At 37.9% G+C, this 26,637-nt stretch overlaps 1 protein-coding gene, 1 long non-coding RNA gene and 1 pseudogene across 2 annotated transcripts; 2 read left to right on the top strand and 1 right to left on the bottom strand.

The window, feature by feature from the left end:
- The first annotated feature begins 188 nt into the window (after positions 1-188).
- LOC120133091 lies at positions 189-20,056 on the top strand. Its single transcript, XR_005517070.1, has 3 exons — positions 189-332; positions 2,713-2,717; positions 20,047-20,056. It is a non-coding gene; the product is annotated as an uncharacterized LOC120133091 (long non-coding RNA).
- Positions 20,057-21,615: 1,559 nt separating this feature from the next.
- LOC120133090 (splicing factor U2af small subunit B-like) lies at positions 21,616-22,828 on the bottom strand. The gene has a single exon (XM_039149740.1). It carries the CDS (start codon positions 22,682-22,684, stop codon positions 21,860-21,862), a length of 825 nt encoding a protein of 274 aa, XP_039005671.1. The 5' UTR covers positions 22,685-22,828; the 3' UTR covers positions 21,616-21,859.
- A 739-nt stretch (positions 22,829-23,567) lies between these two features.
- Positions 23,568-25,094, top strand: LOC120133197 (annotated as a pseudogene).
- The last annotated feature ends 1,543 nt before the right edge of the window (positions 25,095-26,637 follow it).

Raw genomic sequence — 26,637 nt, 5'->3', positions numbered from 1 at the left:
AATAAAAAGTCAACCTCTAATCATTCAGCAAATCCATAAGCTTTCTTTCATTTATGAAATCCTTCAATATTCCTTGAGATCCACAATTCCCTTCATTTTTATTTCAATTTATACAATTAATTACTATATAAATTATATACATGAAAAAAATAAGGTTAATCTTGATCGAATATTGAATATGCGTACCGATAGTGAAAGAACTTAACATTTTGGCAAGGGCATCAGAGAGTTGCTGGTAACTTTTGTACATCCTCAAGTCCACTTTCCGGAGGAAAGTTGCACCGTCCAGGCTCACCTTAACAAAGGCGGCCTTCTCACCACCACGGCTGCCGGTGCTGCTCTTTGGGTGGATAGCATGTTCTTTCGGAATGACAGGACTGGTGGCCACCCCACAACTTGGGCCCTGAAATGTTAAGACAAGCCTAATTAATTGATGAAACCATGGTATGTTGCTTATTTCCTCTACGTGTATATTTTGTGTTGTGGAAGACGGCTATCGGATAGAGCAAAATCGCAACTGATAATTTGAGAAAATAAAATTGAAGATAAAGAGGACACAAAATTTACGTGAAAACCCCCTAAATAATATAGGATAAAAACCACTGGCAACGGTAGAATAATTTCACTATGAGAAAATATGAATTACAACCTCTCTCGATTTACCAAGGAGAAAACAATGATAATTCTCTCTTGAAAAAAAGAGAGAAAATAACTCTCAAGAAACTCTCTAGTGTTGGGAGAAAGCTAGAATGGTTTGGAATGGTTTTGAAGGTAAATGAGCTAGGGTATTTATAGTTGAAGCTTAGGGACTAATCTTGTAAATACCCTAAAGTTGAAATGACTAAATTTGCAATTTACCCATTACAAAAATTCAACAAAAGTTGCTACCCCTTTTTTTTCTCCACGCAGTACCGAAAGCTGCATTTATTGTGCGCACTTTCGGTGCATAGTCAACAATCTCCTACTTGAAGATTTGATTGGAACAATCATATCTTCACACCATTCTTTCTACCTTGTACCATCATGTAGCTTACGTCTCTGACAGACCACAAGAGGATCAACACCAGTTAAATTTATCAGCATTGATTGCCTTCGTCGTGAAATCTGCTATGTTGTCTTTGGTATGGATCTTCTGCATATCTACCGTCCCTTCTTCCACCTTTTCACGAATGAAATGGTACTGAACTCGTATGTGCTTTGTCCTTGAATGAAATGTTGGATTCCTTGCTAGATGCAAGACGTTTTGACTGTCACAGAACTAAGAGACATACTCTTGATTGTGCCCAAACTCCTCCAATAACATCTTCAACCGAATTGCTTCTTTAATGGCTTGTGTAGCTGCTACATATTCTGCCTCTGTTGTGGATGTAGCCACAGCTGACTGCAATTTTAAAACCCAGCTTACAGCTCCACCAGCAACTTTGAACACATATCATATTGTAGATTTGCTTTTATCCAAATCCCCTGCATAGTCAGAATCTACATAACCATTGATTAGTAAGTTTGATCCTCCGTAATATAATGCAACATTTGAGGTCCCTTTGATGTATCTCAGGTTCCTCTTTACTGTATTCCAATGCTCTTTGTATGGATTTGCCATGTACCGACTAACCACTCTCCCTGCTTGTGCAATGTCTGGTCTTGTGCATATCATAGCGAACATTAAACTTTTCACTGTTGATGCATACGGTACTCGAGACATCTTCATCCTCTCTTCTTCACTGCTAGGACTCATACTAGAGGATAATTTTTAAGTTAATAGGAAGAGGGGTAGAAATTGGCTTACAATCTTGCATGTTGAATCGTGACAAGATCTTCTTCAAGTAATTCTTTTGTGAAAGTCAAATCTTCCTATTACTTCTATCTCGGTGAATTTGCATCCCTAGAATCTTGTTTGATGATCCCAATTCCTTCATTTCAAATTCCCTAGCCAGTTGTGCCTTCAATTCTTCAATATGATCTTTGTTGGGTCCTACAACCAACATGTCATCCACACATACAACAACAATATAACAAAATTGTTATCACCAGACCTCTTGAAATATGCACAATGGTATGCATTAAGTTTGTTGTATCCAAGGCACATAATGAAGGAATCAAATCTCTTAAACAAACACCTCGGCGCCTGCTTTAGACCGTACATAGATTTGTTCAACCTGCAAACCAAGTTCTTCTTTTCTTTTTCTTCAAAACCTTCAGGATGGAGCATGTAAATATCTTCTTCAATATTTTCATGAAGAAAAACTGTTTTAACATCTAGCTGCTCTAGATGTAAGTTCAATGTAGCACACATTGCCAAAACTACTCGAACTGTTGTTAGTCGAACCACAGGAGAAAATATTTCATTGAAATCAATACCTTTTTTTGAGCATATCCTTTGACCACCAGTCTTGCACGATACCTCTCAACTTGATCGTCACCATTTCGCTTGATTTTGAAGACCCATTTGTCACCAATTGGCTTCCTTCCTTGTGGTAGTGGCACAAGGTCTCATGTATTATTTTTATGAAGGGTTTCAATTTCTTCTTGCATCGCCATCATCCACAGTGAAGCATCTGAGCTGTTTATTACCTCCTGGTATATTGATGGCTCACCGTCCTCTGTTAAAAGACAGTATGCAATATTACCTTCTATAACATAATCTAAGTGCCAATTGGGACGTCTTCTCACACGATCTGATTGACGAGTTGTTGGAGCTTCAGAACTCTCTAGTTCTTGTTCATCATGTGTTGGTTCTGCTTCAGAAGAATCTCCTTATTCAAACTCTTTTTACATATGTATCTGTGTAGACTTTGAATTTTCAGTGATACTATCTTCTTCTTTTCTTTGTAGCTTATCTTCTACAAATATAACATCCCTGCTAATGATCACTTTGCGGGTAGTAGGATCCCACAAGCGATACCCCTTTACACCATCACCATACCCCAAGAATTTGCATTTCCTAGACTTTGGATCCAGCTCTGAAATTTCTTGGGAGTTGTACATCACATGCACAATACTTCCAAATACATGGAGGTTTGAATAATCAGCTGGTTTACCAATCCACATCTCCATTGGTGTCTTCAGCTCTATTGCAGTTGATGGAGCTCGATTCACCAAATAAAAGGTGGTATTGATTGTTTCTGCCCAAAATGATTTTTCTAGGCATGCATCCCTCAACATTGCTCTTGTTATTTCTAACAAGGTTTTGTTCATCCGCTCTGTCACTCTATTTTGTTGAGGAGTGTTTGCCACTGTGAACTATCTTTTGATGCTTTCATTCCTGCAAAAGTCATTAAATTCTTCACTTGTGTATTCTCCTCCATTATATGTTCTGAAACACTTGATCTTATTTTCATAATCAAGTTCCACCAGCGCTTTGAAGTTTTTGAAAGTGGAAAATACATCTAACTTCTTCTTAATAGGGTACACCCAACATCTCCTGGAGTAATCATCAATAAATGAGACAAAATATTTTGCTCCGCCTAGGGATGTAACTGGTGCTTTCCATTCGTCAGAATGAACCAATTCTAGAACACTTTTGCCTCTAGAATTTGACGTGTTGAATTTCAATCGGTACTGCTTACTTGTTATACAATGCTCACACAAGGTAAGTGATACCTTTATTAAGCCTGGAAGTAGATTTTGCTCCACAAGGACTTTCATTCCTTGTTCTGACATGTGTCCAAGTTTCCGATGCCATAACATTGCAGAATCTGAACTACATGAGGCAACAGAGGCTTCTGCTTCTAGCAAAGTTTCTCCCTTCAACATGTACAAGTTTGTAACTATCTTTTCGCCTTTCAGCACCACAAGCGCTCCACGGAACACCTTCATGATTCCATTATGTGTTTCAATCTTGCTTGCATTATTATCTAACAATCCGTAGGATAATAAATTTTTCTTCAGGCCTTTTACGTGCCGCACATCTCGAACAATTTTAATTACTCCATCATATATCTTCAATTTGATGGTCTCCACGCCAACGATCTCTAAGGCATGACCATTGCAACTATACACAGATCCTCATGAGACAGGTTCATAATGATGGAACCATTCTCTTCTTGAGGTCATGTGATATGTTGCTCCCCGAATCAATGAGCCATATATCTGCAAATCGTTTTCTTCCTTCCATGGTGGCTGACGCTTCACAGTAAAGAGCATCTCCATCATCTGAAGTGTTTGCGGTATTGCCTTGTGGATTGGAGTTTTTATTTAGACTCCAACAATCCTTCTTCAAGTGACCCTTTTTTCCACAGTTGTAGCACTTTAAATTCTTTTTTCTTCTCGACTTTGATCTACCATGTTTGTGACTGCTGCTTTGGTCACGTTATGTTGATCTCCCTCTCATCGTTGTCAACGTTTCTGCTTGTTGCAGATTTACTTGTCTGTCTTCCTTGTTCTTGCGCCGATTTTCTTCTTGTAGAACAACAGATGCAATGTTATTGAAGACTAGACTGGTGACATTGTTATTTGTCAAGCTGATGATGAGTTGATCATACGAATCATGTAGACTTTGAAGTAGAAGTTCAGCACGTTCTTGTTCTCCTATTGCACATCTTAAGGATGTAAGCTGAGAAAATAACGTGTTCAATGTGTTTAAAGTGCTCTGTCACTGAAGTAGATTCTGGCATACAGAGAGTGTACAATTTCCTCTTAAGAAAAATTTTATTGTGCAATGATGTGGCCTCATACAATTTGGTGAGATGATCCCATATCTTCTTAGTTGTCTTCTTCTCCTCGATGCTTTACAATACTTCATCTACTAATGCTAGATGAAAGTTTGCCATATCATTCTCATCAATTTCGATCCATTTGTTGTCATATGTGAAATCTACCAGCCTTTCACTGATAGCTGCTAGACAACCGTCTTTCCTCAGGATAGTCTTCATCTTCAATTTTCACAATGAGAAATTTCTCTCATTAAATTTTTCAATATCAAATTTTGTTGCCATAGCTTCTATTACGGATAGCTCCCACTATTTCACTATCGTGAATAGTTCTCTGAAACCTTCAAAGAATGGGTATACTAATTGTTGCGGAAGACGGCTATCGGATAGAACAAAATCGCAACTGATAATTTGAGAAAATAAAGATAAAGATAAAGAAGACACAAAATTTACGTGAAAAACCCCTAAATAATATAGGGTAAAAACCACGGGCAACGGTAGAATAATTTCACTATAAGAAAATATGAATTACAACCACTCTCGATCTACCAAGGAGAAAACAATGATAATTCTCTCTTGAAAAAAAAGGAGAAAACAACTCTCAAGAAACTCTCTAGTGTTGGGAGAAAGCTAGAATGATTTGGGATGGTTTTGAAGCTAAATGAGATAGCGTATTTATAGTTGAAGCTTAGGGATTAATCTTGTAAATACCTTAAAGTTGCAATGACTAAATTTGCAATTTACCCATTACAAAAATTCAACAAAAGTTGTTGCCCCCTTTTTTTCTCCACGTAGTACCGAAAGTTGCATTTATTGTCACACTTTCGGTGCATAGTCAACAATTTGAAATTAAATTCAACTTTGGTTTTGAGTTTACGTATTTTAACTCGGATTCCTGTTTGATTTATCAATGCTATTAAATGGAACTGAAATAAAATATTTTATTTATTAATTGACTATATGAGAGGGTATTTTTTCTATTCATTATTACATTCATCACATCAAAATACAAATATTTGATTTTATTAAAAAATTTAATGATTCATTTCATTAATATATATATCAAAAAGAGAAAATCGCCTCAGTGACCAAAAATGCCTTATAATATACGATTTTAACCAACTTTTTCCGGATTTGCCAAAATGACCAACAAAATCACAATGCGATCGCTAATTCGCAACGCGATCTCCATTATCGCAAATTGGAGTTGCATTTCGCGTTGCGATAGTTGGAAATTGCATTGCGATGGTCTACAGTGTCGTTGCGATTTTCCCAATTCGCAATGCGAATAAGTAAATCGCAACGCGAATTGGGAAAATCGCAATGCGATACTGACTATCGCAATGCGATAATACAAAATCGCAACGAGATACTGACTTTCGCAATGCGATAATAAATAATCGCAATGCGATTTTCAAAGCGCCATTAGTATCCTGGCCAAGTATTTTATTTTTAAATTCCAAACACGAATATTAATATATTGGAACACTGAACCGTCCACAGTATATCCCGTAATCGCAACTCATAACCTAAAACCTAAAATCACAACTCAGTCCCATCTCCATCTCTCACTCTCTCACCCATCTCCGACGAAATCCGTCCCCCATCTCTGGCGAAATCCGTCTATCTCCATCTCTCATAGCCACCCTCACAATCAGAAATGGAAAATCAACCAAATCAACCAACGAGGGTTAGTTTTTTTAATTATTTTCTTTTTGAAATTTTTGCATTATTATTAGGTTTTTCATATTGAAATTGATGATAAGTTTACTGGTAATTTCAATAATAGATTAACCATTTCACTTAGATTGCTTATTAAATCAACCGAGAATCGCAATGCGATTTTAGTTTCGCGTTGCGATTCTCTCGTTGCGATAGTCAAATTCGCATTGCGATAGTCATTTTCGTGTTGCGATTTTCATTTTCAGAAACTATTCTTCTTCTGCAAATTGAAACTTGAATGAATTGTATTACTTCAACCAAAAAACAAAGACAAATAAGAAATTCGCAGTGTTGCAAATTTAAGTTTGAAGAATAAACTACTACTCTTTATGTTTATTATTGTTTTTGGTATATCTTCACAGTGTAGTTTTTGGTATATCTAATTTAGTATGTTTATTGTTTTTGTAGAACTTTTATTCGGCTCAATTGACCTTGAGAAATAAAGTCAGCCTGGCCAAAACAATTGCGTCGAAGCTTTCACCTGCACAAAGAAAAATGTTTGAGGATACATGCTTCGGGCCATGGCTGAAAGTACAACATCCCGGTAGAGATGCGATGCTGACACACCTGTTTCTTCAAACCATGACTAGCGATCTACCAGAGACTATACAACGTCGTGATGAAGAGATATGGTTTGATTTTCCACCGGCGTATACGTGTTTTGTGCGGGAGGAGTTTTGCTTAATCACCGGTCTACGCTTCGGACACGATGATGTAGGTCGGTACACTAGACACATTACCCGCCCATCATGGTTATTCCGGGTTTTTCCTGAGCTGGAGAGGCCGAATCTACACGTGGAAGACCTGACGATATTATTGAATAAGAAAGATGGTTTTACTCGGTTGGATGACGTCGACGTTGTCCGAGTATGCCTTCTAATTCTTTTGCATGCCAGCTTTTTAGGCAGAGAGGCCAGACAACCTATTCCAAATGATCTAATCAAATTGGTAGAAGACCTAAATGCGTGGAACTTGTTTCCGTGGGGCTCGTATTTATGGAAAGCTACATGGAATAAGTTATCGTCTGCCTTGGATGATCGAAAAAGTTTGCATGGCGATTGTTCTAAATACACTTTGACAGACTTTATTTGGGCCTTTAAGGTAAGAATTTTTATATAATGTTTCCAAAATTATAAATAATTATTTAACAATTACTAATGTTTGTTATTATATTGTTTGTAGATTTGGATATTTGAGGCCTTTCCCGCCATGAAGACATATGCAATAAAAACTTCAAATAATATTCCCAGGGCTATTTCCTGGAAGAGGAAACAGACCTTGCAATGGGAAGATTTACTACGGTATACGACAATAAATAATGTAAGTTAACATAAATACTACCATATGTTTATAAACAAGTTATTACTAGTACACGTTTAATTTTGTTTGAGCTTTTATATTGTTAGGAGGCCAACAGTCCTCTACAGAGGCTGACACCCACGGAAGCTGAGCTTGCCACTGATTGGTGGCAAGCTAGTAAGCATTTTTTTGATGGAACGGTTGATGAGCAGCCTCCACTTTGGGAGCCATCACCTCGCCCAGAGCTATCACCTCACCCAGAGCCATCATCTGATCGACCCGGCTATACACCTCCACAATGACAGCCATCACCTATTCTGTCACATCATCGAGCCTCTTCTCCACCATCACCGCAAGATAGGCGACCGGCAAAGATGCCACAACGTTTATCTCCCTGTTCTCCACCTCAACGGGATGAGTTAGGGGAGTTATGTGATGAGGTCAATGCCTTGCGTGAGGAGGTCGGTACTTTACGCAAAGACGATGGTGCATGGCGTGTTGAGGTGTCTACATTACGCGGTGAGGTAGCCGCTCTACGTGAGATGGTAGCATCGTTGCAGAATGAGGTTCATACTCTACGCAACGAGGTAAGTTTAAGATTTTTCATACTCGTAATTCATTCGGTTGCTGCTAATACTGCTAAACTATTTTTGTTAGTATTTGTTTTTGGTTTTGTTTTTGTCTTTTGGTTGAAGTAATGCAATCCATTCAAGTTTCAATTTGCATAAGAAGAATAGTTTACTTTCGCAACACGAAAATGACTATCGCAACGCGGAAATGGCTATCGCAATGCGAAATGAAAATCGCAACGACAAAATCGCAATGCGAAATGAAATCGCAACGCGAAATGAAAATCGCAATGCGATTTGTGTTTCGCGTTGCGATTTTGTCGTTGCGATTTCATTTCGCATTGCGATTTTGTCGTTGCGATTTTCATTTCGCATTACGATAGCCATTTCTGCGTTGCGATAGTCATTTTCGCGTTGCGATTTTAAGTTTCGTGTTACGAAAGTAAACTATTCTTCTTCTGGAATGTTTATATATGTTGTCCTTTTAAATGTTTATATAAGTGCTTACTTCTGGAATGTTATCTGAGCATTTTGTGAACTATGATAGAATAATGACTTGGGTGAATACAATGCTAGTTTGAAACATATTTGTCTTTGTTTAATATTATGTCTGTTTATTTACTGATTTATGTATTAATTTTTTTTAGCGGCCCGATAAGGTGGATGCTTTACGTCGGGTTTTCCTTGCACGACGGAGTTCACGCATCAGATGACGTGGACGTGCTATTACGTCTCCATTCACCCCAATGGTGCGAAGACTCCGCAAGAAGAAGCCCGACTCACTGGTCATCCCTCAAGAGTCCCCTCCAATCGTTCAAGAGGCCCCTATCCTCCCTCAAGATTCCCCCCACCGTTCAAGAGGCCACTGTCATCGTTGAAGAGGTTCCTCCCACCATTCCAGAGCCCGATTCACATGTGGTAATATATCGAAGTATTGAGAAACCCCCACCGGTTCCGGACATGATGGATGAGAGTTGGCTCTCGTATGAGTTACAGGCTAGTACCCTTCCGGTATCTGAAGTGGAGAGGAGACAACTACCAGAAATAATTGTGGATAATACCCTTTGGGCTAAGACCGCAGTTGGTTTTTATCTGCATGAGCGGAGCCAAGGGTGTTACACTGACATCAGCAAACTCAACGATGAAATGTTTTTGTTGCTTGATCGGTCTTGGTGGGGTGTGCTATTAGGGGTTGAAGACAGTGGCTATTTGGATGGGGAAGTAAGTCTTATATTTGTCTTATATATGATTTTGATTAATTTGTTTAAAATTTAATGTAATTCACTAATATATGTATTTTTTTGTAAAACAGCATATCGATGCGTGGGTGTCACGTCTACTAATAATAAGGAAGCTTAGGAAAAATAAAAAAAATTCGCTATATACAATAATGCCGGCGGCTTTTCACGCAGTTCACTTGAAGAATCAACGAGATGAATCATTTTCGTTGGGCAATGGACAAGCTAAACTTTATCCTGTATGGTGGGAGGTCGATAAGGTTAGTGTTTATTTTTTAAATTTTTTAAAGGTGTTCATAAATAAGTGCGCAAATAAATGAATTATTACTTATGATTGCAGGTGTTTATCCCTGTTTTGGAACGTCGTCATTGGCTTCTCGTCCAACTTCAGCTCCCATCCCTGAAGATAATAGTGTATGACAGCATGATCAATTACATATCACTGTCTGATTTGAGAGATATTTTCAAGGGATGGAGCTCTCATTTGGCTAAATTCTTGGATGGGATTAATTATTGGACTCATTCTGGACACAAGAAGCCAAAGAAGTTCAATGTCACAGTTGTCAGAGACGAGACCGCGCTACAGCAATCGCCGGGAGCCAGAGGGGATTATGGTCCTCTCGTATGCCTTTGCTTGGCGCGTTTGACGATGGGAAGCACAGAGTTTTTACCTCCCACCGATAGAGATAGAGCTGCAGTAGGCTTGTGGTTTCGGCATTATATGGCTAGAGCAATATATTCGAGACGCTGCCTACCTGCATCCACGTTATGAAAGTGTCAATTGTTAATTGGTAAGTCAAATGCAAGTTTTGTTAACATATATACTCCTTTTGGTTTGAAAATGTTTGGTTAAGTACCTAGAATTCAATAATTTGTTGTTTGTAGGTTTTAGATGTGTAGGAAGTCTTGTTTGAGCAAATATTTGGTTTCTGCAGGTTAATCCTTAAGTGAGCTGCGTGAAATGGATGTACGGGGTCACAAAGTTGTTGATTCATTGATTCAATAATTGAAGAAGAAAATAAGAATTATATTATTTTTGATTGTTTAATTGATTTGTAAAAGATGATTTGTAAATGTTGATTTGTTTAATTGATGTGTACATAATTCTTATTTGTGTTGAAATGTAATAGTTGATTTGTTGATTTTCAATCTGTATTATGTTGAAGGCAAAACAGACTATCGCAACACAAAACTGACTATCGCAACGAGAGAATCGCAATGCGAAATGAAAATCGCAACGAGAAAATCGCAATGCGATTTTCATTTCGCATTGCGATTTTGTCGTTGCGATAGCCATTTCGCGTTGCGATAGCCATTTTCGCGTTGCGATAGCCATTTTCGCGTTGCGATAGCCATTTTCGCGTTGCGATAATCAAATGAATGTCTAATAAGTGATAACAACTGAACAGATCATAGCAATGTTCAAACTCAAGTTACTAATACATGCCTAACTGAAAATGTTAAAAGTGCACACATAAAATACACATAATGCAAGTTTTGTTAACATATATACTCCTTTTTCATTTCGCATTGTGATTCTGTCGTTGCGATTTGCATTTCGCATTGCAATGGTCAAATGATTGCCTTTCGCAACGCGATTCTGACTTTTGCAACGCGATTCTGACTTTCGCAACGAGATAATACAAAATCGCAATACGAGTTTCAAAGTTCGCAACAGGTTTTAGTTTCGCAAGCCAAATTTTTTGTGTATATATCTACGCAGCAGCAACAACTCATAACCTAAATCCCTAAATCGCAACTCATTCCATCTCCATCTATCACTCTCTCCGGTGACATCCGTTCCTATATCCAACGACATCCTTCCCCATCCGGCAACAGGTCTTAGTTTCGCATCTCGTTTGTTTAGTAAATTAATTTACAACCATGAAATCATCTAATGTTGATCATGTTTGGATAGATTTGTGTTTTGAAGGGTCATGGGAGAATGTTCATGGTGTTTTACAATATATGCCTTTACCCATGAATCTTCAACTAAAACTGTCATTAAAGAAGTTAACTTATGAAACTCTAATGTTACGTGTTTCAAAGAAATTGAATTTAGAGCCCCTAAGTGGATTTAGGCTATCTTATCAGAGAAATAGTAAAGTTTATTTGTTAACCGACAATGAAGATGTTGAACGATTCATTGCTTACATTAATGTTTCAAGTGATGATGTTACATTATATGTTGTTGAACCTAGAAGTAGTATTGTTGGGTCAGTAGCGGGTAGTAATCAACTAAGTGGGTCTCAAAACCCACAACCTTTCTCTAATCCAAATCCAAATCAACTTTCAGCACCAAATTCCGGTTTTCGTATTGACCAATTAGACGATGATGAGCCAAGAGAAAAAATTGTGAGTACTAGTCAGTATTCGAAATTTGATCTTGGTCAATACCCGGACTTTGATATTGGTCAATACTCGAATTTTGATGATGTTTCAGAAGAAGAAACAGACCCTACGTGTAATGATTTTGATATTGGTCAATACCTGAATTTTGATGATGAAACACCCGTTGCCGAGGAAGATGTTGTTGATGATAATGAGGAGGAAGTTACGACTGTGAATGAACATGTTGAACATCCATTCTGTAATTCATATAATCCTGAAGAAGAAAAAGAAGAAGAAAAAGTCCCCAAAGAAAAGAAAATGCCACGGGAGTATAACTGGAATATGCCAGAATTACTTCAGCTACCGGAAGAAGAGTTGGCAAAGAAAGCAGTTGATTGTTACACAAAAGTTATTCGTATCAAGAAAGATGATTGTTTTGATACAAAGGAAGACTTAAAGATAGCTTTGTATACGAAATGTGTGGAAGATGGCTATCAACTAAAAGTTAACAAATCAAGCAAAGATCGTTTCGAAACAAGGTGTATGATTGACAAAAACTGTACGTGGCGTATGATTGCAAAGAGGATAAAAGATTGCGAAATGTTTCAAGTTAGGTGGGTTTCTGGCTGAGTTAATGTTTTTGAATGGCAGGGTATATCGGGGACATGAAATTATGACTGACATGAATGCTCGGTTCAAGATTAGTATATCATATTCTCAAGCTTGGAGAGCCAAATGTTATGCCTTGGAATTGTTGAGGGGGTCGCCAGAAGCATCGTTTGCCCAACTACCGGCTTATTGTTACAATTTAAAGCTGAAAAATCCTGGGTCGGTAACTCATATCAAAACAGATAGAGATGGACGCTTTGAGTTGCTGTTTATCGTCATTGGTGCTGCGGTTAGTAAATCAATATAATTCTGTTGACTCATTTATGTTAGTTACATGCATTTCACATTTAAATGATTATATTTCTTGTGTATATTATTTTGTAGATTCGTTCGTTTATTACTTGCATGCGCCCAGTTATTATAGTTGACGGAGCACATTTGAAAGGTCGATACCTTGGAGTAAACTTATTAGCAGTAGCCATGGATGCTAACAATTGGATATTGCCAATAGCTTACGGACGGGGTTGGCAAATCTGAAACCTCTGATTCATGGACATGGTTTATGGGGCATCTTAGGGATTGCATAGGTCCTATTAGCAATCTGATAATCATATCCGATAGGGCAAAATCAATTGACAACGCTGTTAGAAGGTGTTTCCCAGATGCTTTTCATGGACTTTGTGGTGTTCATTTGTATAGAAATCTAAAATCAAGGTCTGCTGGTATAAAAAAGCACAAATGGACATACTGGAAGGCTGTAAAGGCTTATCGGGAAGTGGATTTCAATAAGCATATAAACTTTTTAAGACGTGTTTTGCCTCAGTGTGCTCAAACACTAGAAGATGGCGGGTTTGAAAGATGGTCAAGAGTACATCAACTTGGAGCAAGATATGGTTTTATGACGTCTAATAGTGCAGAATCAATCAACGCTCTAAGTCGTCATTCCCGGAAATTACCCATTACTATGTTAATGGAGTTTTTTCGAGCCTCTATTCAACAGTGGTACTACAAGAAAAGAAACCATGCATGTATTATTTCTTTGAATTCGTAACTTATCATATATTTTACTAAGTATTATTTATTTAAATTTACAGGAACATTGGAACATCGTGTTACACCATGGACTAAAAAAAAGATAACGAAACGTGTTGTGAAGTCAACGTCATGGAGAGTTGAACCATGTTCAAACACTTTGTTTGAAGTACTGGATAATAACTTAAATGGGCTTGTCGATCTAAATGCAAGGACGTGTAGTTGTATGAAATGGCAAACATCTGGTTATCCGTGTGGCCATGTTATAAAAGTTGCTCTTCATCTAAACCAAGATGATTCAAGCACAAATGCTATGGATTGCTACACTACAGAAGTATATCGACAGACTTATACCGAGATTGTCTACCCTATTCCACATCCTTCTGAGTGGGACATACCAGATGACTTACAAACAGTTTTGCCACCAGCCATGGACAGAAGGCTACCTGGCCGACCAAAAAGTCACGATCGTATACCGTCTAAGGGTAAAAAGAAGAAAAGATCGACATGTAGTCGGTGCAAGGAAAGTTTTCATACAAGGTTGACATGTGGATCACCAGTGCCATCACAATCATCTTTTCCTCTACCAAAATATGGATCATCATCAAAATCCAAAGCTCATATGGTGTCAAGAAAAAGGCAATCAAAATCGCAATCATCTTTAAAATCCCAATCACAACTGGCTTCACCTTTTGGGACTGTTAACTTAGGTGATTTTTAAATGCAAACGTTGTATTATGTAGATTTTATGTGTGAACTTTTAACATTTTCAGTTAGGCATGTATTAGTAACTTGAGTTTGAAAATTGCTATGATCTGTTCAGTTGTTATCACTTAATAGGCAATCATCTTAATGTCTATCGCAACGCGGAAATTACTATCGCAATGCGAAATGAAAATCGCAACGAGAGAATCGCAATGCGAAATGAAAATCACAACGCTAATTTTGCAATGCGAAATGAAAATCGCAACGAGGGAATCGCAATGCGAAATGAAAATCGCAACGCGAATTTAATTTTGCGTTGCGATTTTCATTTCGCGTTGCGATTCTCTCGTTGCGATTTTCATTTCGCATTGCGATAGTACTTTTTGCCTTCAACATAATGCAGATTGAAATCAACAAAATCAACCATTACATTTCAATCAATTAAACAAGCACAAATAAGAATTATGTTAACATCAATTAAACAAATCAACTTTTACAAATCACCTTTTACAAATCAATTAAACAATCAAAAAATAAGTAATAATTATTAGAGAAAATAACACTTCTACTATTGAATCAACTTTTGCAGCCATACATCATTTTCACGCAGCTCACTTCTGAGATAAACCTGCATAAACCAAACATTTGCTCAAACAACACTTTCTACACATCTAAAACCTACAAACAGTAAATTATTGAATTCTAGGTACTTAACCAAACATTTTCAAACCACAAGCCTATAAACATACCAATTGTTTATGGACATTTTTATAACGCGGATGCAGGTAGGCAGCGTCTCGTATATATCGATCTAGCCATATAATGTCGAAACCACAAGCCTACTGCAGCTCTATCTATATCGGTGGGAGGTAGATACTTTATACTTCCTGTGATCAAACGGTCCAACGCCAAGCATACGAGTGGACCACAATCCCCTCTGGGTCCTTTCGTTTGTTGTGGTGCGGTCTCGTCTCTGCTAACTGTAATATTAAGCTTCTTTGGCTTCTTGTTTCCAGAACGAGTCCAATAATTTATCGCATCCAAGAATTTAGCCAAATAAGAGCTCCATCCCTTAATAATATCTCTTAAATCAGCCAATGATATGTAATTTATCATGCTGTCATATACTATTACCTTAAGGGATGTGATCTTAAGCTCGACGAGAAGCCAATGGTTACGTTCCAAAACAGGGATAAACACCTGTAATCATAAGTAATAATTCATTCATTTGCACACTTATTTATGAATACCTTTAAACTCAATCTAAAATAAACACTAACCTTATCGACCTCCCACCATGCAGGATAAAGTTTAGCTTGTCCATTGCCCAACGCAAATGATTCATCTCGTTGATTCTTCAAGTGAACGGCGTTAAAAGACGTCGGCATAATTGTATATCATGTATTTCTTTTATTTTCCTTAAGTTTCCTAATTATTAGAAGACGTGACACCCACGCATCGATATGCTGTTTTACAAAAAAAGACATATATTAGTAACTTACATAAATTTACAAAAAAATAATCAAATTAAAATATAAGAAAAATATAAGACTTACCCCTCCATCGAAATAGCCATTGTCTTCGACCCCTAATAATACGCCCCACCAAGACCGATCAAGCAACAAATAGATATCATCATTGAGCTTGCATATGTCAGTGAAACACCCCTGGCTTCGCTCATGTAGATAAAAATCAACTGCGGTCTTAGCCCAAAGGGTGTTATCCAGAATTGTGTCCGGTAGTTGTTTCCTCTCCACTTCAGATACCGGTATGGTACTGGCCGGTAACTCATACGAGATCCAACTTGAATCCATCATGTCCGGCACGTCAGAGGGTTTCTCAAGAATCCTACATATGACGCCATGTGAATCGGGCTCTTGAATGGTGGGAGGGACCTCTTCAACGATGGCAGTGGCCTCTTGAACGGTGGGAGGGGACTCTCGAGGAATGATAGGGGCCTCTTCAACGATAGGAGTGGACTCTTGAGGGATGACAGGCAAGTCAGGCTTCTTCTTGCGGTGTCTTTACACTATTGGGGTATACGGAGACTTAATAGCACGTGCACGCCGTCTGATGCGTGAACTCTATCGTGCAAGAAAAACCCGATGTAAAGCATCCACCTTATCGGTCCGCTAAATAATTAAATACAAATATCAGTAAATAAACAGACATGATATTTAAACAGTGAAAACAAAGACAAATATATTTCAAACTTTCAACCAAAAGACAAAACAAAGACAAATACTAACTTCATAGTGTTAAAGAATACACAGTTTAGCAGAATTGGCAGCAACCGAATAAATTTACTTCAACCAAAAGACAAAACAAAAAGACAAATACTAACTTCACAGTGTTAATAAACAGTTTAGCAGTTTTGGCAGCAACCGAATAAATTTACTAAGCAATCTAAGTGAAATGGTTAATTTAAGTGAAATTACAAGTAAATTTATCATCAAGTTAAATATGGAAAATCTTAAACTTACCTCGTTGCGTAGAGTATGAACCTCATTCTACAACGATACTATCATCTCACGTAGAGTAGCAACCTCACCACGTAAAGTAGACACCTCCACACGCCATGCACCATCGTTATCGAGTAGAGTACCGATCTCCTCACGCAAGGCATTGACCTCATCACGTAACTCCCTTGACTCATCCCGTGGAGGTGGAGAACAGGGAGATAGAAGTCGTGGCATCTTTACCGGTCGCCTATCATGAGGTGATGGTGGAGAAGAGGCTCGATGATGTGACGGGATAGGTGATGGCTCTCGTTGTAGAGGTGTATAGTCGGGTCGATCAGGTGATGGCTCTGGGTGAGGTGATGGCTCTCGAAGTGGAAGAAGTGGAGGCTGCTCATCATTCGTGCCATCAAGAAAACGCTGACTAGCTTGCCACCAATCAGTGGCAAGCTCAGCCTCCGTGGGTGTCAGTCTAATTAATGGAATGTTGGCCTCCTAAAAATATAAAAACTCAAACAAAGTTAAACGTCTACTATTAATAACTTGTTTATATATGATAGTATTTGTGTTAACTTACATTATTTATTGTCGCATATGGTATTAAGTCTTCCCAATCCAACAGACGTTTCCTCTTCCAGGAAATAGCCCTGGGAATATCATTTGAAGTTTTTATTGCATATGTCTTCATGGCGGGAAAGGCCTCGAATATCCAAATCTACAAACAATATAATAACAAACATTAGTAATTGTTAAATAATTAATTAAATATAATTTTGAAAACATTATATAGAAATTCTTACCTTAAAGGCCCAAACAAAGCCTGACAAAGTGTATTTCGACCCATCGCCCCGCAAACTTTTGCGGTCATCAAAGGCAGACGACAACTTAGTCCAGGTAGCTTTCCATATATACGAACCCCACGGAAACAGATTCCATGCATTTAGGTCCTCTACCAATAATATTAGCTCCTAAGGAATAGGTTGTCTGGCCTCTCTGCCTAAAAAGCCGATATACAAAAGTAGTAGAAGGCATACTCGGACAACATCGACGTCATTCATCCGAGTAAAACCATCTTTCTTATTAAACAATTTCTTCATGTCGTCGACGTGTAAGTTCGGCTTCTCTATTGACTCATCAGGAAAAACCCTGGATAACCATGATGGGCGGGTGATATGACGAGTGTACCGGCCTACATCATCGTGTCCGAATCGTAGACCAGTGATTAAGAAGAACTCCTTCCGCCCAAAACAAGTATACGCCGGTGGAAAATGAAACCATATCTCTTCCTCACCACGTTGTATACTGTCGGGTAGATCGCTAGTCATGGTCTGAAGCCACAAATGGGTCAAATTAGCATCTCCACCCGGATGCTGTACTCTCAGCCATGGCCCGAAGCAGGTTTCTTCAAACAATTTTCTTTGTGCAGGTGAAAGCTTCGAAGCAATTGTAGTGGCTAGGCTAACTTTATTCCTTAATGTCAATGAAGCCGAAAAATTTTTCTACAAAAACAATAAACATACCAAGTTAGATATACCAAAAACTACACTGTCAAGATATACCAAAAACAATAAACATAAATAGTAGTTTATTCTTGAAACTAAAATTTGCAACACTGTTTTGTCTTTTGGTTGAAATGAAAATCGCAACGAGATAATGAGAATCGCAACGCGGAAATTACTATCGCAACGAGAGAATCGCAACGCGAAATGACTATCGCGACGAGAGAATCGCAACGCGAAATGAAAATCGCAATGCGATTTTGGTTTCGCGTTGCGTTTTTTTATTTCGCGTTGCGATTCTCTCGTTGCGATAGTTATTTCCGCGTTGCGATTTTCATTCTCGAAACTATTCTTCTTCTGCATTACTTCAACCAAAAGACAAAACAAAGACAAATACTAACTTCACAGGCTAAACAGTTTAGCAGTATTGGCAGCAATCGAATGAATTTAATAAGAAATCTAAGTGAAATGGTTAATCTATTATTGAAATTACCAGTAAACTTATCATCAATCTCAATATGAAAAACCTAAAATAATGCAAAAATTTCAACAAAAAAAAAAAAAAAACTAACCCTCGGAGGTTGATTTTCTATTTCTGAATGATTGTGAGGGATTTTTGATTGTGAATGGTTGTGAGAGATTTCGTCGGCGATGGGGACGGAAATCTTCGGAGATGGGGACGGATTTCGCCGTAGAGAGTGAGAGATGGAGATGAGACTGAGTGTTGTGATTTTAGGTTTGAGGTTATGAGTTGCGATTACTGTGGACGGTTCAGTTTCCGATTTATTAAGAAAAAATTCGTGTTTGGAATTTGAAAAAAAAAATATGCGTTAATACGAATGGCGCTATGTAAATCGCGTTGCGAAAGTCAGAATCGCTTTGTGAAAGTCAGTATCTCGTTGCGATTTTGTATTATCGCATTGCGATAGTAAGTATCGCATTGCGATAGTCAGTATCGCATTGCGATTTTCCCAATTCGCGTTGCGATTTACTTATTCGCATTGCGAATTGGGAAAATCGCAACGACACTGTAGACCATCGCAACGCGATTTCCAACTATCGCATCGCGAAATGCAACGCGAATTTGCGATAATGGAGATCGCGTTGCGAATTAGCGATCGCATTGCGATTTTGTTGGTCATTTTGGCAAATCTGAAAAAAGTTGGTTAAAATCGTATATTATAAGGCATTTTTGGTCACTGAGGCGATTTTCTCTATCAAAAATAAATTATTATTATTGCTATTATACAAACACGTGTGTGCGGCAAGAATAGTTCAAATCATCTTGAAAAAAATTAACATTTTACAAATAAAAAAATTATATGAGTAAAAATAAATGATTGACAGCAAATAGTTATATATGTATAAATAAAGAGTTCATAATTATAAAACCACAAACATGTATATGCCATTATGTGATCATATCACAAGTAATATATTACTTGAAGACCTAATGTTCTTCGGACAAACATAAGTAATAACGTCAAAGTCTTAAAGGATATTATGGAAGATCCTACTACTTTTCTTTCTCGTATGCAATAACCCTAATCATCCCATTATTAAGCATCTCCATGTTTCCAAGGAATATATATATATAAAGGGCATTAAGCGTAATTACTTGGGAGGTGGGAGTTTAGCAGGATCATTGTGAGGAGGGAGAAGATTCTTCTCTTTATCATCGTCTGAAGAGGAAAGGTTAAGCTTCAAATCAACGGTGTGGATGAAGCCTCTCTTCCTTACAAGCTTGCCACCTTGTCTCCTCATATCCCATTTTCCCCTTCCCTCTAATTGTATTTATTTGAGTAGGCTTTCGAATAATAAGAAAGTAAAGGCTTGTAATGACTAATAACCAGAGGGTTGAAGATCATATATATTGTAGAGTAATACAAGGAGTAAAGTAAAAAAAGAGACCGAGAACGACTATGGCAGAAGAGGACACTGTCGGACCTTTCCGGTTTTTTTTATAATCACTTGTATTTGATTTATTGATAGATAATGGAGATGTGAATACGATTATTAAGGAGTCTAGTGTTTCTTTCATTAAACTATTTTATTTCATTCACAATTATTAGAATTTAAACTTTTAATCTTAATTAATGAGTTTAGTGTCTAGTTCCAGTAAAATAATTTATTATTAGTGATTTTTCCGCTTTATTAATATATGAAGCGGTGGATCGTGGGTTTCTACATTTTGCTATACTCTGATATGCCACGTGGTTAAACCTGTGAAGCTAAACTCACATAATTAGTATTAATATTTTTTGTATAATTATTAAAAATTAGAATTACTTATATATATTTATTAATAGAAAGTAATTGTATTAAATTTTCATATTATATTTAATAATATATATATAATTATATAATATTAACGTTAAATGTCAAATGATTAAAAATTATGTTAAAAATATATTGTCTTGTACTTATCAAATTAATCAAAAAAATGTTTTTTAATAATATTATGTTCAAAATGTTTTCTTAACCAATGACAATATATATTTTTACATATATAAATGCTTGAACTCATAATCTCTAGAAAGAATAATATTTTTAACCTATAAGATCATTTAATATATGATTTGAATTTTAAAATAATATAAATAAATTTGAATGAAATTGACGAGTTCCAATAACGTAATAAGTGCATTCATGCATGCACAATGTAATATGTGCACATGTACGCATGTTAATATTAGGATGTTGGCTTCCATCCTGAACTCCTGGGGCAAGTACAACGAATATAAGATCGCTCTTGTTCCGTATGAGAGAAATGCACTCAAAAGAAAGCAGAATAATTCCAACAAAGTTTCTCTTCGAATATTGTCATGAATATTTCTCAAGCACATAAACTAAAAGGCCATTGATTGACTCTTGTGAAGGTGCAAGGCATAGGGAGAGTATCCACACGAGGAAAGAAGAGAAAAATGCAACTTCTACAAAGAGTCGACTTAAAAGAACACATTGGCAGTTTTGAACACGACACATACCAGCATACATGGTGGGCTGCAAATCACCAGTGGCTTGACTCATGATCTTCTAGGGAATTCTTTGACAAATGAAAATAATTTTTGAATTCTTTCTATGAAGGTCTCTATCCTTAAATTCATAGCAATGCACGTAAGTGACGGCAACATTGAGATGCAAATACCCAGGCAGTCCCGTGCTGATTCAAGAGTTAAAACTGTGTAAAGCAATGCATATAAACATAATTGAAAAGGGGGGAAATGAGAAGGATTGCTTCTTCGCAAGACAGTAGCAGTGAGGCTGAGCAAGCAGAGCAGTAGCTCTTCCCTGCTAAAGGAAGTAAAATACGATCAGCCTGAGGCAGATTTACAAGTTCAACATAAAATAAAACAGCAAAGACAAAGGATTTAATTAACAAAACTATTAGCAATAGCATATAATCTTCTTTAAGGAATGATAGCCTCTCACAAAGATAAAAGTGAGAAGAAAATAACTTGGAATTTTAACCATCGACTAAAATAAAAGAAAAGTACCAGAGATACAAGTAACACGTTTAAGACTGTCAGTACAAGAAAAATAAAAAGAACATGAAAACTAAAAATGGTTCCATCATCGCTCAAAATGAAGACTCAAGTTAAATCCAAGTACCATACTTAAAAAAGTCCAATCCAGGTACCAAGTACAGAGTTGCAGAAGCATATAACAAAAACATGACGTGAATCTAAAAGTAGAAATACTTACCAAAAGGGGGAAAAGTGAAAATTTAGAAACAAACAAGCTCTCTTACTCCTCTTCCCTCTCTCGATTCCATTGTTCAATCCTGGCTCTCCGCTCCTCACTCCCTTCCCTAGCAGGTGGAGGGCTTCTGCTTCGCCTAGGACTCCCGTGTTTTCTCCTACCGCTGCCTTCACGGTCATGCCGGTCAGATCTTCGCCCATTCCTACCGCGGTCACGGTCCCTGGGCTCTCTGTCACGCCTGTGGCGTGGACTGGCACTCCTTCGGCGTGGACTGGCGCTCCTGCTCCTACTCCTTCTGTACTTGCGGTACCTCCCGAACAGCTTCCTTCTCAGCTCCTTCCCAATTGCCTTGACGTGCATAAAATTACAGTAACCCCCACGGTTACAGCTGTTCTCCTCGTATTGTCGACAAGTGGCCTCGCGGAAATCAGTGACCGGGGAGAAATCTGCAATGATAGGCCGACCGGAGTAGAACCTTCCTTGAAGAGCCTGGAGTGCGGCCGCTGCCTGGTCCTCCTCCCTGAACTGAACATACACATTTCCGATCATGTGATCGGCAAGGTTGTCACAGACGTTGAGGCTCTCGATCTCGCCGAACTTGTTGAGCTCCTCGAAGATGTCCTCGTAGAAGTCCTCGAAGTGCTCTTGAATCTTGCGGGGGTCGATGGTCTGGCCTTGGGCGTCCACTCCGGGTGTGATCATGTCGGGGCGCTGGTACATATTCGACAGGAGGAGAGTTGGAGAGGTAGTCGGACGATTGTGGAGCCGTGAGCACCTGTCCCCGTGTCGGCATGCTCCAATCTTGAAATAGAAGGGACAATTCACACGGTCCTTCTCGGTGCCGAAGATTGAAGCCAAGTGTTCCGCCATTGTGGGTGCAAGGAAAACAGGAAGAAAACACAAGGGCAGAATATTTGTAAATATAAAATGTAATTAAAAGCCACTAATCAAATTGAAGGAGAAGGAAACAGTAGAGTACGGTTAGGGTTTTCGAAGCCTTAATTTTGGAGTTTCTGGAAGGGAAGGGAAGGGAAGGGAAGGGAAGGGAAAGAAACATATTTATATCAATTTCCCTGCTTGTTTACTGATGTTAACATATTTCTTTACGACGAATGACATGAATATTTCTTTAGTTTGTCTCCTTCTAGGTTAATTCCAACAATGATATTTCGGTTGATAGGTGAATTTTTGGAAAACATTTTTTCTAAAAATTTCGGTATTGCTGGGCAGCTGGAGTCTTACTGCATATATGATATACCATCTATGGTCACAGACGAATGTTGAATTTTGTCTTGAGAGTAATCTTTTAAAAAATTTAGACGAACTTATAAAATTTTAGGATGCTACAACATGTTATCAATAGAAAATATAAAAAAATAAATAAAATATACGATAATTTAAAATTTTTATGAAGACGGCTATCCTCGCCCGATCCCCTTGATCCATCCCTGGTTATGCCGAATGATTTAGTAAGGTATATTGTTATGGAGTGCATGGACTGCCATGTGATTCTATCTCCCATTTATGCTAGTTCTGAAAGAATGAGGAAGGAAAACAAGAAGAAAGATGGAGCATAGACAAAAATAGAAATAAACTACTTTACTAGATTTGATTAATTTTAGTAGTTAACAATAAACTTCACTAGGCAGTCAAACAAGACAACACTACCCTGTTTATATAGCGTTTTTCTTCACTGCTATATTTTCCTTCCAACTGCTTCTTCCAATTGTCTAAGATTTAAACAATTAGGACTATGCTGGGGAACTTTATAGCTCTTCGTTAGAGTTCTTCATGCATTAATTTGTTATACCTTTTCCTATAACTACTTCAAATGATAGATATCTTCTACAATTCTAGGTTCCTCAAAGGGACAAGGACAGGGTGAAACTGATATCACGCCCTCAGGAATTCTGGCCGAGTTAACTACACACAAAAAAATCAGGGGTGCAAGTGAGGCAAGCCACAGGTGGATCATCTAGAGAAGACTCAGATAGTGATGAACTTGAAGGAGATACTGAAACAGCCGACATGGATCCGGCTGATGCGAAACGTGGAGGAGGTATAAAGTGGTTTTCACCTGTCATTACCCCACGTGTAAATTAACAAATTCACACTGAACTAAATTTCTAATTTGCTGATGTAATCACACGTGACCCTCTACTAATTATTGAATCAATGATGGATCAGAATGCGGTCAAATCGAGAATCGGCTAGACGCTCTAGAAGAAGAAAGCAAGTACAAAGAAGCACATGTTTTTCCGCCATGTTCCCCTTTCCCCTTGATGGTCTCATTGATTATTTTTTATTGTCTTATTTGATCCTCTAAGTGGTTTTTCTAGGTTGGTCAACTAAGAGTTGAACATTCCACATTACTTAAGCGTCTAACTGACATGAATCACAAGTATGGTGAAGCTGCAGTTGACAATAGAATTATGAAGGCCGACATTGAGACTTTAAGAGCAAAGGTAAACCATCACCGTTCTAATTTTGCATTTTTCTCATCATGATCTAATTGTCCTGCCGTTAGTTGATGCGGAGTCCTCCCGAAAGTCGAAAACTTACTTGCAGGTATATCCCCAGAGAATTATTATCCTGACACCACAACGTTTTTGGTCTGGTTTAAAACTTTGTAAAGCCATGAGCAATTCATTTTCCTTCAGCTAAGAGTTAAGGCTTTAATTGGTAGACATGCTTGCATACTATACTAATAGGTTCTCTCGTTAATTTTTTTTTTTTTTGGCAATTTATATGTGCTCCATTTCAGGGATCTGCTGGACTTGTCTAGTACTTTTGTGCTGTCACTTCGATGGAGTGTTCAATTGTTCATAAAATTAAACTTATTCACTTCTTGTATGTCTCTCTAAGTTTACACAATGGATAGACATGATCTATTTCGCTGAAATTACCCTTTTGGATGTCAGATGCAAATTCCAGTGTTTAGACTGTTGCCAAATGAGAAAAATAATCAGGCACATTTATGGTGGAAACTGTTGCAGGAATTACTATAATTCTTTTAACTATTTACTTGTTATAAATTACTATTGATTATGATTAGTGCAACTTCAGTTCTGGGTTATCAGGTTGATCATTTAATTCGAAAATTTCAGGTGAAAATGGCTGAAAAACAGTTAAGCGGGTGACAGGGATCAATCCTGGTCTTCTATCCAGACCCAATGCACATAGTGTAGGCATCCCTTTTCTTAGCAGCCCATTGGAAGCATCCACAGCTGCTCCTCTACCATTCCAGTCAAACGCTAGCCAGTTTTTTCACCTGATATGAATTTACAAACTAAAGTAGGAATGAATAATTTCAATGAAACATCTACATTACAGCGTAAATCCAGCGTGGGGTGTGTTCAAGATCAGATTGACCCTGGTGTCAGTGCACATGAACCTATGCCTGGTTGGGAGACTGGTCATGCGGCTGACGGGAACCACAAGATCAGATTTAGCGCCCCTCTTGTTTTCTTGTTTTTGTTTTTTTAGACGCTCAATTATGGCTAATTCGATTGACGGGTATTGATCCTCACTGCATTTTTGTTTTTAACATCTTCAGTGAGTGACTCGTATATGTATCATATAATGGCTGTGCCAATCGATTTCTTGAATAAACTTTCCTAACAAACTTCTTATCAGTTCAAGGTGCTAAATTTGCTGATAAGGTTACCCATCTCAGGTATTAAAAGTGGATCTTTGATAATGAGTACTAGGGTTGCACATAATTCGGATTTCAATCCGATCCGGATCGGTTTTTATCCGATCCGGTTTTTTCCCATAGAAAAAAAAACCGGTTTATAAAATAACCGGTTCGGTTTCTAACCGGTTTGGAGGGCCGGATATCCTAACCGGTGTAACCGGTTTCGGTTTTAAAAAAACCGGTTTTTTTAAAAAACCGGTTATAAAAAAACCGATTTTAATATTCCAGATTGCTCATAGGGAACCGATTCCCCCCAAGGGGGTACCGATTCCTCACTGAATGGTTTGGCTCCGAGATTTCCAGAATGCTCGGAGGGAACCGATTCCCCCATAGGGGTACCGATTCCCCCCTATTCAACGGTCGAAATATTTGAATTTTACACTTAGGGAACCGATTCCCTATGAGAGGGTACCGATTCCCCCACGCTCTAAGCATTTTTATTAAATGTTTTCACACTTAAACGGCTATATTATCTTCATTAATTATCACTAACGTTCAGAAGTGATTCAAGGTGTATTTAAGCAAGCTTAGAAGTCATTGATCAAAGACAAGAAACATCAAGCAACTAGAATCAAGAGAGAATCAAAGAGAAAGCATCAAACCTCAAGTTCGATAAATTCAAATACTTAATTGAAATACTTAATTAACTCAACATAATTGAAATACTTAAATACTTCCAAGTTTGATAAATTCAAATACTTAAAACTTCCAAGTTCGATAAATTCAAATACTTAAAAACTTCAAGTTCGATAATTGAAACAAAGTTTACGATAATTGAAATAAAGTTATAAAATAAACTACATTGCCATCTCTTCTTCATCATCTTCGCCTTCTTCGTTTGGAGGGGATATTCCAAGTTCGACTTCTTCAATGTGTAAGTTTGCTTCCAAATCGGCATCAATTGCATCTTCTAGGGTAGTGATATGTTGCTTACGAGCCGCTCCATCCAAATAATCCTTTAAACAAATGCATACTTCCACCGACTCGGGACTTAGTCTTGATCTCCGTTGCGATATAACCCTGCCACTAACAGAAAAAGCGGATTCCGAAGCTACCGTAGAAGCTTGGACGGTTAGTAAATCACGGGCCATGGCGGCTAGAATCGGAAATTGTGCTTCCTTTTCTT

Source organism: Hibiscus syriacus, unplaced genomic scaffold (genome assembly GCF_006381635.1).
Source record: "Hibiscus syriacus cultivar Baekdansim isolate YM2019G1 unplaced genomic scaffold, ASM638163v2 tig00110577_pilon, whole genome shotgun sequence".
Lineage (NCBI taxonomy): Eukaryota > Viridiplantae > Streptophyta > Magnoliopsida > Malvales > Malvaceae > Hibiscus > Hibiscus syriacus.
The sequence above is the reverse complement of the archived record's forward strand: the minus strand, read 5'-3'. Positions and strand labels throughout refer to the sequence as shown.